At 43.0% G+C, this 15,917-nt stretch overlaps 1 protein-coding gene across 1 annotated transcript in view; it reads right to left on the reverse strand.

Annotated features, from left to right (window-relative positions):
- Positions 1–13,303, reverse strand: part of adcy5 (adenylate cyclase 5) — an 84,071-nt gene extending 70,768 nt beyond the window's left edge. Inside the window, exon 1 of the mRNA XM_022740648.1 lies at positions 12,374–13,303. Coding sequence (XP_022596369.1) covers positions 12,374–13,303 — 930 coding nt within the window. The remainder of the gene's footprint in view (positions 1–12,373) is intronic.
- Positions 13,304–15,917: the final 2,614 nt, after the last annotated feature.

Consider the following 15,917-nt stretch of genomic DNA (forward strand, 5'->3'; position numbering starts at 1 on the left):
TGAGCATTAGTTTCCCGACAGTCACTCACTATAGCAAATAAACTGAGTCAATACTGAGGTCATGAGACTGTGCTAACACACTAGAGCTTAAAAGGTGTCTTTTGTCATAGGCAAGCCGATATCATAGTCATTTTAACACATTAGTTCGAGCAAGAGATAATGCATGTCCTGATACAAGTACATCATGAGTGCATTATGATACGTCCACCATAACCAATACTGTTGTATCATCCAGTCTGTAAAAAAAGATTCTGATATTAACAACGCTGTCTGATATTCTCCAGGGCTGCAGTGATGAAATACGAGTGCAAAAGACTGCACTGAACCAACAGCAATAGCATTAATAATTAATATGCGACTGTACATTTTATTTATTACTCACACCATTAGGAACTATCCACCTGCTATCTGCTATAAATCCTGTTTTATAGCGTGTGATAAATTGGTTGCACAGTAAACATGTACTATAGGCCCATTTCTCATCACATAAAGTGTCAGAGAAGTTGAAGTCTTGCACTGATGTGCAAACACATCAGTGCTGTGGACTTTTGTACTCGTCATGTTTACGTGAATGCGAGTTCTAACGCGACAGATGTTTGATGAGGAGGTGGTTCTCTTTCACGTTTTCGAGCCGTGAACTTGAACAAAAACTGGGAGAGACTGGGAGGTTTGGTCTGCAGCATTAGTTAGCAAGAGGGGGGGGGGCAAAGTTAGCGGGATAACCATATTATTCTGCTTTGTGAGGCAGGCCTCAGGTCAACCGCATGCTTAGTTTTGAATGGCGTCATACACAGTCAGCTGAGTGAGTACAAAACTTGAATTCAATTTTTACTTTTACTGCATTGACGTCCAGCACAAAGGGACCTGGAGCTCTGGGGCAGTTAGCCTGAATAATAGATGGGACACTGCAAACAGTTAAAATGAACTTATTGCTACTGTTGAATCAAACATTTTTCTTGACATTTATCTCGATGGAATGTTTTTAGACGGCTCTGGAAACGTTTTTTCACAAGCCAACGTGGCCTAAGAAGAAGTGGAAATCACTAAAACTGCTTTATATAGTCACAGATTTCTTAAAAACACAACAGCTCTACACAAGAGACACTTTCAGTGCGTCAAAGTCAAAGTCAAAGTCAGTGTGACCGCACAAAACAGAAGGTGTTGTCTTTAAATCTGGCCACATAAAACTAGCTGCTAGCTACATTTCACTAGTTATACCTGATAACACTTTTATAATTTAGTTGAACTGTCCCTTTTAAAACAATTAAATGAATCTGAATTTGAGATTCAACAGCATGAGTCATTTGCTGACACCTCTTTAGAAGATAATGGGTTTCCTCTACTGAAGAGAGCACATCAAAGAACTGGTGGAGCTTTGTTCACCTCACACAATGACCCAACTTCAGTGTCAACAGGCCCACATTAAGAGTCCTGGAGGGGAAATTAAAAAGGCCACAATACAGGGCCAGGCAGAGGAGAAGCTTTTTTTTTTTTTTTTAAATAAAAAGGTGGTGAATGTATGAGGCTCACAAAACTACACAACACAGCACAGACACATCCAGCTCAGAACCACACAACCATGTAGCAAACACTCAGACTTAAAAATGCTTGAGCTGGCCACTCATGGACATGAAAAAATGGGCTATCTGCATTTAGTACAACCCCTCTACCGTCACTGAGAGGAACAACAAACCCGCTTCGGCTGAATGTGTCGAGAAAAACAAATCATTTGAAGAAAAAAAAAAAAAAAAAAAGGCCCTTAAAACAGACAACGAACCATTCAACGTATGGACAAAGAAATGTGGCCAGAAACGAAGACTGTGTGTGGACAGGTTTCTGCAGGACAATATCATGATACACAGGTGCTCTCAGGTTGTAGAAAACAAACAGGAGCTAATGGGGAGTTCATCATGAGGTGTTGATTTTATGTTATAAATTGGATGGATTGCAAAAGTAATGGGTGCAAAATGTTGAATATCCCAAGAAGACAACCTCCCGCTCAGCTCAGAGCGCAGCATTAGCGATTAGCATGTAGCGATCTGGTCAGATCCCTGGATTTTGGGTGGTAGACAGTTTTGCACAGAAACCGATAAGAGGGAAGAACAACTGTTTTAAAAAGGTAAAACAGCTCTCAATGTTCCTCTGTCCTCTCAGCAGTGATAACACTCTTTCTGATATAAATGCATTAATAACTGCACAGTTTTAAGAGGGAGCACTGTGTTTGAGTCAGTGCTGTGCACCGTTGCTACAGAGGCCTTATTCACTGTGAAGCTTGGCTTGGGGAGAATGAGAAGTGTGAAAAGAGAAGGGAAGTGTGCATGTTACCATGTGCCATATTTTCATATTCAGTTCACTACTGACACTATCCAGGAAAAACTGTGTGTTTAAATGTCACTTTTTAGAGAGAAAGAAAGATTCACTTCACGTCTTGCATAACTACTTTTCTTACTGTTTGTTTATTTGTTAAGTTCTTTTGACCGTTTTGGGTTTTGAATGTGCTCTATAAATAAAGTAACTTAATAGTAAAATGTGTGTGGGCAAGAAATGTTTACTTCCCGGGTAAACAATTTACTGCCTAATTTTGTATCTCAGTCGTTTAGTCTGTTCTCAGATGCCTTATTGAAAAAAGAACAAAGTTCTTCTCACAGTCTAACGAACCACGGGGTTACAGCCTAACTTTGAGCATCATCACCCAGTCACGCTAACCACGCAAACTGCCGCAGACTTAACAAGGCTGAGACATAAAATAATATTCCCATGTCTGACAGTAACCAAAGCAAAACCCAGGATAGAAATGGCACATGATGGGAGGAAATTTTCACATCATCTAAACTCCCTGATGACCAGCAGCAACCATTAAAATCTATGATCTATGACGCTTTGAACGCCGGACAAAGACGTACCAGATGGGCCTGAACATAAACCTGTGAGCTTAAATACATCAGCAGCGTAAAGGAGGAAACCAGTTAAAAGCTCATCACAGTGCTGAAGTGAGGCCTGCAGCTCCCCACCACCACCTTCACTCGTGAACCACACACCTTTCACCTCTGCGCTGCCAATGACGATGATGAAGGGATGTGCATTCAGAAGAGTAAGGAGGGAACAGCAGGCTTTTCAAATCACAGTGGCAGAGCTGGCAATGTTCAAGGTTCAGGGGTCTTATCTGTGTGGCCAGTCGACGCTGGAACTCAAATGCAAAAGTGCAGTGCAGTGTGCAAGATTAAAAAAAAAAAAAAAAAAAAAAAAAAACACCAGTAAAAGGTGCATTAATTAGGCTGCTAGTCCCCTGCAAACCCCCTCACTCCCACCGGCTTCAGCTGCATGACGGTGCTCAGTTTCTTTCACGTGTCATCCATCCACGCCTAAAAGGCAAAACTGTTAAGGCTGTTCTGAACGTCCAGGCTTGAAGGTGAGAAAACCTGCAGTTGTGTGTACCCTCCGCCCCGGCTGCATCACGCTGCCTAATCTCTCTCCGCGAGCTCCGTGTCTTTCGCAGGCGTTTGTAGTCTGAACGTAACGAACTGCAGAGGTGGCAATAACGAGACGCACTTTAAGACAGTCTCTCCTCAAAGGAATTAATAGTGTTGCACAGAGCAAAAGAGCAGCTGTACACATGTGAAATGAAAGAATGAACGAGGGGAGGGGCTGTGTTGGTGGGGGTGTCTCGCTTCAGGTACCAGTGAAACATGAAATACAAGCCAGGAAGTCCAGTTTGAGTGACAGATCTGTGAATTTAAAGGCCTTCAGCTGCCAAAACACTGTACAGCAGAGACAGGACCCTTTTATTATCACTTATTATTTTATTATCTGTTGCAAAACTGTGAGGAAACAGAAATACAACGACATTACAAAATACTCCACCTGGATTGTGCCTGTATGTGATTGACCAGCGCAGCGCCCTGCCAGATGATGACATGCTGCATTGCGGGAAAAGTTGAGCCAGGTGCAACTTTTTTTCTTTTTTTTTTTGCTCCCCTTGCATTGGCATCACCCACTGCATCGCTGGACTGGCCTCATTCAAATGAATGACTGCGCTAAGAGAGAAGTTCAAACCCTGCTTTGCTTTCATAAACACCTGTGTGAAGTGGACATGACTGATTCTTTAAGTCATGAGGGTCAGCGTTGACGATCATAATCGTCTCCCTCCTGACCAGACACTCCACACCCCAGCCCCAAGCAAAGATCCTCTTCACCTCCTGCAGTCAGGTCAGGTTTTATACACACAATCTGCAGTGGTAAAGATTATGATTCTAGTGGCCTGAGCGGTTCCCAGTAGAAGCTGAAAAGAAAATTACACCTTTTCTTACTTCAACACACGTCTTAACACTGTAAACGCCGGGCTCACACAGCGTCTGCGTACAGCAGCCACATCCGATTGGTCAGGGCAGAACGATAGGAAATACCAAACACAGAAACAACAAGGAGCCAAAGTCAGACTGAATAATGAAGCAGTAACAAAATGGCAATTCAGTCTAAATATAAGGGAAAAAAAAAAGAAAGAAGAAAATGAAAACCTGCCTTTTCTCAGAATAATGAAGATTAATAGATTTATTTACCAGCAGTTTCCTACCGCTTCATTATAATACAAGCTGAGAGAAACGACCTCGCTGGACAAACAATTCCATAGTACGTATGTGCATCGTAATTATTTATTCACCCCGCCCCCCCCTTCGAATAATATCACAGTGAGTCCAGATCCCTTCGTAGAATACAAACTAATTAAAGCTAATGAATGTCAGATGAGCAGAATGAAGCAATCAAGCACAACAAACCAAGTGTTGCTCAGCTCGCCGCAGTGGAAACACGACAACGTGAAAGTGGAAACTATCCATCAGTTTTAGATTCTCGCTGTCACATAATCAGCTTGTAATTACAGGAACATGCAGACATCAGAATGAGAGGACATTCTCCGTTTATTAAAATATGCAACACGTCGTTTAACAAGAAAAAGCTTAAGCTCCACAGTTTCCCCAAGTTTCAGCCACATCTTCAGCCTTCAGTCACACTGCCATTCAGGACGACGTGGCTAAACGTGACGGTTAGCTGAAGCAGAAGAACTTAAATGAACGTCAACAAACACTTACTAAAAATATAACTCACAGCTGAACATAACAGGTTGGACGGTTCAAGAAAAAGCATATCCACAGAGCTGCTCCGGAGCTGACAAGTACTGCATTTACTGTACGGGTCCAATTCACATCAAACATGCTTGTATCAATGAAACATCCTCACAACTGTGTTACCTTGACCATTAAAACCTCACAGGTAGATGAAAAAGGAGCAGTGCTGCTGAAACTTTCATCCGTTGCTACCTTTAAGTGAACACAATAAAAGTTTTCTGTATCTGCACAAAGACGTTTCTTGCTTCCTAGACGAACTCTGAAATGTAAAAAATACCTAAATGTCCACTGGACAAATTGTATTGGTAAAAGTCGGATTTGAAACGACTTTGCCGTCGTCACCAAACTTGCTTCTTTAACCTGCAGAGCTTTCTGAGCTCCCACACAGACAATAATCAGATGAGACAACGCCATCAGCAGAATAAAACTTCAGCATTGACCCATTCATCTGAAATTCTTTTAGGACTGAGAACATGATTAGAATTTCTGCTTAGTATAAAAAAGGTGAGATTTTATGATTTGATGGACTTTTTTTTTCCCTCTACGCTTAAAGTGAATTTTCTCCAGATTCTTCTTTTAGTCTGATTAGTAGTTCATTCAGTACACAGTAGAAGAAAATGCTCTACAATACAAATACCCCACTAAAAAAGCCTCAAAGCAAAAGAACAATCTAAAACACAAACAATGGATGTCTAGGATTTTCTGTTAAGTTTTAGTTGTACTTGCTCATGCGTTAGTCATGTTGTCAGGTCTCAGGCCATTACATGACACTGGATGTTTGGAAGAAGGACCAAGTACAGATTGTGCCAATGTTTTTCTTTTCTTTTCTTTTTCTTTTTAAATCATAAACAGAAATAAAGAGAAGAAAAATTAGCATCAATTCATATCGAAATGATCAGACCAACTACTTCAACATCTTACAAACCACTTTTGGCAAGAGCTCTGGTTTTATTAAAAAAAACAAACAAAATAAAGAACACATTGCACATCCTGTACACTGAGCGAACAGAAGAGCAACACAATGCACAGGAGCAGTCTATAGACGTTATGAGTGTCCGTTTGACCCAGTGCACAAAAGGATGTGCAGGCAAGTCTGTGAGTGGAGGTAAAATATACACAGGTGCTCCCAGGGAGGCGCTGAGAGGAACCGGTTGGTGTTTGTGAAATAAAATCTGTTGCTAAGTTACAGGAGCACTGAGCACAGTTTTCTGGACTCGCAGGGGAATGCGTCAGCAGTGGTTTCTGAAAAAGGTACTCAGGCTGGCCCTGCATCCATGTTTGGCTCAAATATTATCTCCAAAACTGCAGCATCCTCGGTCACACTCCACGGCCTCTGGGTGCTCACTCTCTCAAATACAATTAAACAAAAGCAAACAGCAGCTGAAACTACGTATTTGGACGCTGCCACGGAGGACAGGGACAAAGCAGTGAACCTTGCTATGTGTTTAGATTCTGATTCAGACAGTTTTCCCTGAGGGACACCTTTATCTCATTGCTCTCAAGAACATGTACCTTGTCCTACGGGGGGAGGGAATTGGTTAAAAGTCTGTCCACAGGGGCTGAGTCTCGCAGGGAAATTAAAAGCATGTCTAGAAGCAGGTCAGGACCAGGAGGGATGGCTGCGAGAAGACAGGCAACCCAAGGGGAGATGATGTGGACATCTGTTTTGAATTTCCACACATTACGAGCAACAGGCAATTCAATTAGACAGGCAGAAAACCCTGTTACCACTGGAATCCTGCCAGCCAGGACTGGCCTGCGTACATGCCCTTCTCCGTGAATTTGGAGAGGGGGCAGAGAAGAATGGAAGCAGAGCTTTTCCACCAAACAGTCCCAGGAAACAAACTCAGGAAGTAACTCATGAGCCTGAAGTTCCTTCTTGTTTGCATTTCCACCATATCTCAAGAAACTGCGAAGATTAGGTAAAGTTAAACAAGTCGAGATCATTTTTGTACAACACAAAAGTTGTATAGCGTTGTATAAAGCCTTTTGTGGCTCCAAAAGACGCTGCATGAAGTCAGATAAATTGGCACAAGGGGCAAGTCTGAAAATGGAAAAAAAAAGGCTAGTGGCTCGAAGCTACATTAGCCATGAAAGAATGTAGAAGAATGTAAGAAAACAAACAAAAAAACCCCGATATCACTGGTTCTGCTGGCTTGATTTTTAGCCTTTTTTTTTTAGCCGTCCATCATGAGTCTGACCTTAAATGTCAACAACACTACAAGCTCCCATACCAACTCCCAACACTGATACTAGCACCAACCGGTGCTTGTTTACTGGACAGGCTGCATTTCAGCTCTGCAAATTCCACCTTAACAGTTCCCAGGCTGTCAGACAACACCACGCTGAGGAAAAAAGGATTTCGGAGAGGGGGCAGGAACAGAAACTGGAAGTAGAAAGTAGTTCTCCAGTGAGCTTAGATGTCTAGTTCAACCTGAGGTACTTTTTTGTGAAAAGACCAAAGATTTCCTTTTGTCTAAATTAGTAGTTGACATACAGACGTAGCCCAGATTTTAACCTGGTCATCTTTAGGCCTTTTTGTGACCTTTCAATCATCAAACGCCTGCTGACCGGGTCCCTGGAAAAGGTCAGACCAGAGCCACAGGAGAACAAGAGTCCTGTCCTTCATCCTGTCAACATCCGTCTCCGTACCCTCATAAAACCAGCTATGCTGCAAGGTTATTCCCAGTTCAGATTTCAGTTTCACCTGTAATGAACCACAACTAGATATCGACTCCGCTCACACTCTAACCTGTTATCTGGAGCCACCAGAGTTTGTATAGCACTGTTTTTTTTTTTTTTTTTTTTTTTACTTGACCAAACAAACCACACCGCAGCAATCCTCCTAACACTAGAGGTGAATCTTCCCTTGATGTCACCTGCTCAAGAAACCAAATATGTGACACGACTGGACTGATGAAGACATGACAGGCTAATCCATGAGAGGAGACAGGAATAATGAGGGGATGAAGGGGCTGAACAAACAGGCGTATGACTGATCTGCTTCTCACACCGAGGCTGACGAGACTCTGCAGTGCGATTTGTGTATTTTGTGGCATTTGGACATTATTATCTTGGAGCAAAGATGAAGACACAGCAGCTGAAAGCTTCCCTCACAATGTCAGCGCAGAGCCTCCCCCTCCGAGGCCTCTGCAATGACCTGCAAAATTAACCACTATAATGGCATCAGCACAGGCACAACAGACAGACAGCCACACGGAGTAAATTTAAAATAGGTTATGATGAAATTTACTGCAAAGCTTAACTAACACCTTGAAAATCAAAGTAAAAACCTCATCCTAATTTTGCAACAATGTGATTTCCGGTACAGCTGCTCAGGCTAATATGAAAGAGAGTATTAAGGAAGGTTACAAGGTTGAATGATGCTGCATTTCTTAAAAAACTTGGGAAAACCCAACATATTAAACAAAAAAAAAAAAGACACATAAAACATATTCCTGGGAGCACACGCTTAAGAAAATGGCATTATCTTGGGATCTCGCATAAACAGCAGCGGTTTAACTCAGCGAAGAGCCGGGTCCTATGTAAACAGGAGAGAACAGATATGCTAAAAACAACAGCATGGTGAGGAAAGAACAACAAATACAGCAGCTCGTTCCCACACACTCACATCAACACATCAAATGACAATGTGGCTTTCGCAGAAAAGACAAATAGATGCTGGGTCACATTCGCACAAAAAAAAAAAAAAAAAAACTAAAAAAAAAGAAAACTAAACTATCAGCCCGGTCTTTGCTTATATAACCAAACATTAGATTCCAAAAGGAAACAAAAAAGGGGACGAAATCCTACATCCTTTTTCAGTGTTCAACACATTCTTTGCACGTTTTCATTCCTGATGCGATTGCTGAGACGACTGGTGAAGGAGCTGAGGCTGAACCATATTACGAGGCCGTTCATGTACTTTCATGGGGTTTTTTTAAAAATGGCGTGCAATTTAATATTCTCTTTCTAAAGTTGGATACACCACTGATGGCCCAGATAAAGTGTGGGACATTTCATTTTTGTAATTTCTGGAGCATACTGTGCAAGTCTCTTTTAGGCTTCAACAGTAGACTTATATTCTGTTTATTTACACATTATAGAGACGGGAACATTATATCTCTATGTGGTAACTGAACCTCATTTCATCAACATCAACTATGGGCATTATTCTGCCGCTTCAACAGCCTCCACTCTTCTGGTTTCAGGCTTTCCACCAGATTTTAGGAACCGGCTGCAGGGATTTGTTCCCATTCAGCCACAACAGCATGAAAAAAATGACACGGCTGCATTGTATTGCAATCCATTGTCCACCACCTGTGTGAGTAAAGCATCTTTTCTCCACTTCACTATCTTTACGTGCCAGGTCAGTTTTTTGCCAGAAGCTCGACTCTGAAGCATTAAAATTTACTTGTGAATGGATCTAAATGCCTCTATTTATTGGCAAGTGATTTGTCTTTATGTACATATCGCTGTATGGACAATGTGCAGAGTACAGTACCAAGTATCCATTACCATTACTGATCCCATAAAAAGGTGGAAATTTCCTTTTAAAACAGTGAAAAAAACTACACAATATTGAAACCGTTGCACCTGGAAGACAGACCGCTTTGAGACCCTTTGCTTCTGATGAGCTTCTAGTGAGTGGACACGAGGTTTCAGTGAGGCCAGGTCTGTGTTCCAGTTCATCCCAAAAGAAAAGGTGTCGGATGGATCCACAGCGAGCTCAGAGAACCATGACTTCATGGACCCGGCTAACTGGAACGAAGGGCCGAGACCAAACCACGAGCTAACGAGCTACAGCCCCAGACCAAAACCGCAACAGGACGTACGTGGACAGGCATCTCCGTTCATTCTTTAAGCTTACAGTGCCCATCACAATTTAAGGATAAAACCCTTCTGAGTTAAACCGTATCATTTTGTTTTAGGGAGGCATCTTTATAAAAAAAAAGGCACCTACTGTAGAGGAGCTACACTGCTGGAAGGAATGTTTATGAGCTACACAGGGCCTGATAAAAACAGTAAATAGAGTAAACAGCCAGAACAATGAGGTGGGAGTTAGGAGCTGCGGCAGCACACACACACACACACACAGTTTGGGGTTAATACCACCGAGTTGTAGAACTCAGTGTACGATGCAATTAAGTGTACCTTTAAATAATGGTGGAAAATTAAAGCCATTTGTGTAGGCACCTTTATTACAGACGGACTCCACCGGCCCTGGAGAGATGTTTCGAAAGTAATATTGATGTTGTTAAAATACTACCAGAGGCATTTAGATTTTATGAGGAACATGTAGGCTCAGCAGCACATTAAAACAATATCCCCTGAAACTACCAACTGTAAGCTCATTACAAGTCCAGATGAAGTCGAACAAACGATCTGAAATCAGTCTTCCCAAAGCTAAGGGCCAACACGTTTTCCCCCTCCGTAAAAACAGCCTAAATTTCAGGCATTTAAACAGCAGTTTGCTCTTCAGTTTATTATAAAATAATAAGTCCTAAATATGATACATAGCCGTGGTTGCAAATGTGCTTTAAGGACGAAATTAAGAAGCCGAGAGCAGGATTTATATTAGCTGCAGATCTGAGCTGTTGCTGAAAAGATGTGATGATTATACCCAGTCACAAATAAAACACGAAACCTCATATGTCAGATAAACATCCTCTGCATTCATAGAAGGTCATTATGTTGAAGAGTCTGTTGATGGAAGACTTTCATAAACAACAAATAGTCACACACTCCATCCTGACGGGAACCCACTGGTTCTTCTTTGGAAATACACTTCCAACACTTACAACACTTACAACAATTAACATTCATTTCTAATGAAGTAAGAGTGAAACACTGAGCCTCAACCTGAGAAGTTTATTCCTAAGAAGAACGCCGTGTCTGCCGTTTGGGCACATTTTGGCTTCAGTGAAGATGGAACCGAACAAAAAGAAAGTCAAATACAAAGACTGCAGAAAAACAATTTCAGCCACCGAAAGATGACGCCACCAGTTTGATTAACGACTTGGAAAACAGTCACATTAGCAAAAATGAAGAGCACAAAGCTCAAAAAAAAAAAAAAACTGTGGTAAAAGTTTGCAATATTGATTTGAAGTCATATCATCCTGCCCTTCTACAGACCATCCAGTTTTTGGAAAACACTTCAATTGGAGTCCAACATAATTGGTAAAGTTAAACTAATGGGAGGAATATTTGGGAAGACAAAAATAAAAACAGGAAACTCCAACCAACTCCAACTGCAGAGGAGAGTCTGACTGTAGTTTGCATAGATGCACTTGTGTGTTAAACACTGGAGGAGGATCAAGCCAGGTGCGCTTTCCCTGGCAACCAGCAGCTAAGTGTTTGTCTACCAATCACTAGTTCAAGTCGTCAATTAAGCTATTTAATGTTTGCTGAGGAGACAGACTGCAGCCATGGCGACAGCAAGTTACTGGACTGACAAAAAAAAAAAAAACAGCTCCACTTTTTTTGTGCTTAAGTGCCCTTTAATGCCCCTTTTTCAAAAACATTCAGGCAAGCAGGAGTGAATAAGACCTGACTGGATATCATTTTATCCTAAGCCCCCAACCTCCACCAAATGCCCCTCTGCTCTTAGCAGCTGCCCCTCCAGTTAATCCAAACGCCTCTCTGATCAGCCAAAATGCACCTGACTTCTTGACCTAAGGCTAAATAGTGAACGCAATGACCTTCAGTCAAAAATGAGACTTAAAGGCCTCGGTATGCTTCACATGATCTAGGTCAGACCACATCTGAAGGCAGAATGTCCATACTTATTAGGAATGGCCAAAAATGTCTGAAGGCGTGGCTGCATCACACTGTCTCCCTGATTTCTCCCCAAGAACTCTGGATTTTTGTGTGTGTGTGTGTGTGTTTATGTAGTTTTGACATGATGGATCACACACTTTTGGACAGTCCCTCTTCAAGAGCATTATCTGTTCTGCACCTTCATGTAAACACAAAAAGTCACTTAAGCAGCTGTGTGAAGAATTGCCCTGCATGAGATGGTGGTACCCCCGTTTTCATTTTCCCTCTTTCCCCCCCGACTAGAGAGTGAGTGCGTGCCACCGCTGTGAGCAGCTTTTTGACAATGAGGGAAAACAAGATCAGCAGCAGGAAGCTCTAAAAGGAAATGCCCATGTTGAGCCGTGCCTTGTTGCGCGCAGTGGAGGTGTGGAGCACCAGCTCTCTGTGCAGATTCAATTCAAAACTTTAGAAACACGCCACATTGTTCTACATACCTGCTTCCACAGAAAGCTGTCCATGCCGTTTAACATCCAAGAAACAGCCACGTGGATGGCGGAAAGAATAACTCCAGTGATGACCGCGGCGCGCATCCTGACGGGCAGCAGAGTGTAGATGACATGGATGAAGAACACGGTCCACCAGATCCCCTCCGAGGCACTTCTGGGTTGCACGAGCAGCACTCCGATCACCTGGATCACCAGCACCACCAGGATGACCACATAGCACACAATCCACATATGGTCCTGGTGAAACCCGTTCCTGTTGCAGACCACCATGAGTATGAGTGTGAGGAAGATGGCAACGGAAAAGACCACCATATAAGTTACGCTCGGCCTCGCCGCCCCGCCGGAGCAGTGGAAACCCAGCATGACCGTGAAGACCAGCACCAGCACCGCCATGAGCATGGTCAGACTGCTCTGGTTGAGACGGAAAAAGTAGCGCTGGTAGAGCCGCTCCAATTTCTCCGACTGGAACTTCTTGGATTTGAAAACGTGCATGACGCTGGTGCAGCACGCCACTAAAGAAAAGTTAACATCGGGCATGACCTCCTCGTCGTTGGTCTTCGGCTTGGCTCTCCGCTCCTCCAGACCCAGCTCTACAGACTTGGGTCTCACCTCGTCCTCTGGGCGTTTAGGGGACGCGCGGCCTCGGTTCTCCTCGCCATGGTCCTGCCAAGCCGACCTGGACCTGAAGCTGACCCTGCTGACGGTCGTAGAGGCTCGGCCGGGCTGCCGGTGGTCCGGATCATCCTCTTCCTTCCACCGACTGTTAGTCCGGGTGAGCTTCTTGCGCGGGGATCTGGCCGAGTATGGGCACCCGTTGGCCACGGACTCAGACTCTCCCCAAGCTGATCTGTGCTCGGTCCCTCCCCTCAACACAGGCGCACCGACTCCGGGTGGGCTGACACTGTTTGATCTGGACATAGTAGTTAAGAGAACGGGAGGCAACAACAGAATGTGCTCAAACTAATAAACACTGCATTAAAAGTTTTGTTCCACTGAAAAATAATGTCAGGACACAAGGATGAGGCGCATCACGTGTCTGCTATAAGTTGAATTTCCCATAGTTGGCCACAATCTGAGCGTTTTAAAATCTTTAAAGTCAAGTCAAAACAAACTATCACAGGTTTTTTTTTCTCCCACTTTTAGAGGCAAAAATTCATTCTAAAATCTTTAAAATCGACATGGAAATGTCCAAAGAAGTAACCAGAAGGGGTGAAAAGCTCTGGGAATAAAAAAAACAAAACAAAAAAAACAATTGAACATGCGCAAAAAGTCACTGGGGAGCCAGTTTCGCCACGAGAGGAGGGAAGATTAGATCCAGGTGGGTTTGGCTCTACATCATTGGGCCCAATTAACTAACATCCATGGAGAGGTTGCACGGCAGCGCGCGCTGTAGATGACAAAACCCAATACACAAATCAGATAGTCCCCAGAGATCATAGCGCAACACCATCAATTACGCCGTGAATCCGTTATATCTGCGGACATGTTTCCTGTATTCTTGTAAACGGTGTGTGGACAGTGAAGACGGAGGTGGGGGGGGATAAAAAAGGCGAATCCCATGTTGGCGGTTCTCATCTGGTCCCGTCAAGTCTTAATTCACCTGTACTGAGCGAACATCGCAGCACTGGACGGCGGTGGGAGCCTCACGTTTGGCCAAAAAGCATCATCACGATCCTCGCACACTTGCGCTGATCTGAGCGGAGGAGAAAAACTCAGCCGCTCCTCCTTCTCCTCCTGTGGCAGCCACAAAAAACAGCCCCTTGGTCCATGGTACAGCTGTAGTGCTACGACACGGTCAATTTATCGTCAACCTTCTGCGCTGAATCAATGTCCAACAGCTGTCCATCACTGTCCAATTCCCCAGAGAGAGAGAGAGAGAAAGAGAGAGAGAGAGAGAGAGAGAGACTCCTGATCTGATTTGTAGCCAGACTCCAACGCGCAGCGAATCCGCGGCCGTGCAGCGGCAGTATTTCATGAAGTGTCTACCCGGTGCCAAAGTGCGCCCTCGCAGCCTCGGACAATCCGCTCGGTGTCTGTTTGGAGCGTGGCATCATAACATATTTACCGCTGATTGCTGCTTTAATGGCCATTCAACCAAGTGTGCTTCCTGCTGTCCGCCTCTACGCCGCGCTGCCATTGGAAAGAGAAGAGGGTGAGTCACGCTATGGCGCGTTTTCATTGGACGCCAGGCTGGTCAATCCACGTCAGAGGCTGCGCGACCCCCGGGCGCTTTCGATGAATGGGCGGGTCTGTACTCACAGCTGGATAGCCCTCACACACACACACACACACACACACTGGTGGTTGAAAATTGGACTCCTGGACTTGGGGTCCAATAACTTAATGAGGATCATTTTTACACAATTATTCTCATCTTTCAAAATAATTTAAATAATAAAAAAAAACTTTTTTAAAAAAATATATTGAATAGATATGTTTTGTCATTGTGAAGCTCTTCTTTGATAACTTTTATTTTGAAAAAAAAAATCACTCAGTGGATTCAATTATTTATCAATTAGAAATGTCAAACATGGTTCAAGACCCCTCACATATGAATATTTGATGCTTTCATGTAAATTAAATGTAGTTTAGTTTCAGATTGTTGGTCGGACCAAACAAGAAAAATGAAGATGTCATCTTGGATTCTGCCAATGTTAATTTTTCACTATTCTTTTGATATTTCATAAACTAAATGATTAATAAATGCTTGGAAAAGCAATTAACAATTCCCTTTACAGCTTTACATCTTTGCTTGCTTACCTACAGTGAGATGGGGCTCTTTAATCACTTTATAGAAGAAAGGGGTGGATAAGTTGTTTCACCTCTTCCACCATTTACACCAGCAGTGAGTCTGTGGACATTTTACATAGGAGAAAAGAGCATTTTGTGTCACTTAAGTTCACATTGTGTGCTAACGAATAGAAATTGGAGGCATGTGACGAGGAGCCTCGTGTGTTCGCTGAGACCGGCTCACCTCCAGCTGAATTCCCTTTGCCCCTTTTGGAATTCATCGAGGGTGAAACACTGTTAACGGAGAGAACAGGAGCCTCCATTCAGCACCGTCTTCATCAAATAAAAAGGGAACTCAGATATAAATCAGAGACAAATTTATCTTGATTCAAGTTGTGCAACTTATTTTCTCTGCTTGTCTTATGACTGCTTGTTTGCTTGCTCGATCTGCTGTTCTGTCCCTTTTCTCTCTCACAAACACCTAACACAATTTATTGTTGAATAACAAGGAAACAGAGATCTTGCCATTTTAAACTCACGAAAGAAACAGATTGATGTGAAAAATCCGGTTAATGTACAGTTTTGAGGTACTTGTACTTTACTTGAGTACTTCTGCTGCTTTATACTTCTTCTCCTCTAAATTTCAAGGAGAAATAATGTAATTTATGCATTTATTTTACTGCTGAATTTACCCGTTACAGTACGAAAATATGCAGACAACATTACAATCATATGTAACTGTCAAACATACCGTATTTAACCTGCTGCTGTTACATCTGCTTTCAGGCACCAGATTTCTGAT

Source organism: Seriola dumerili, unplaced genomic scaffold (genome assembly GCF_002260705.1).
Source record: "Seriola dumerili isolate Sdu_G_001 unplaced genomic scaffold, Sdu_1.0 BDQW01000052.1, whole genome shotgun sequence".
NCBI classification, from domain to species: Eukaryota; Metazoa; Chordata; class Actinopteri; order Carangiformes; family Carangidae; genus Seriola; species Seriola dumerili.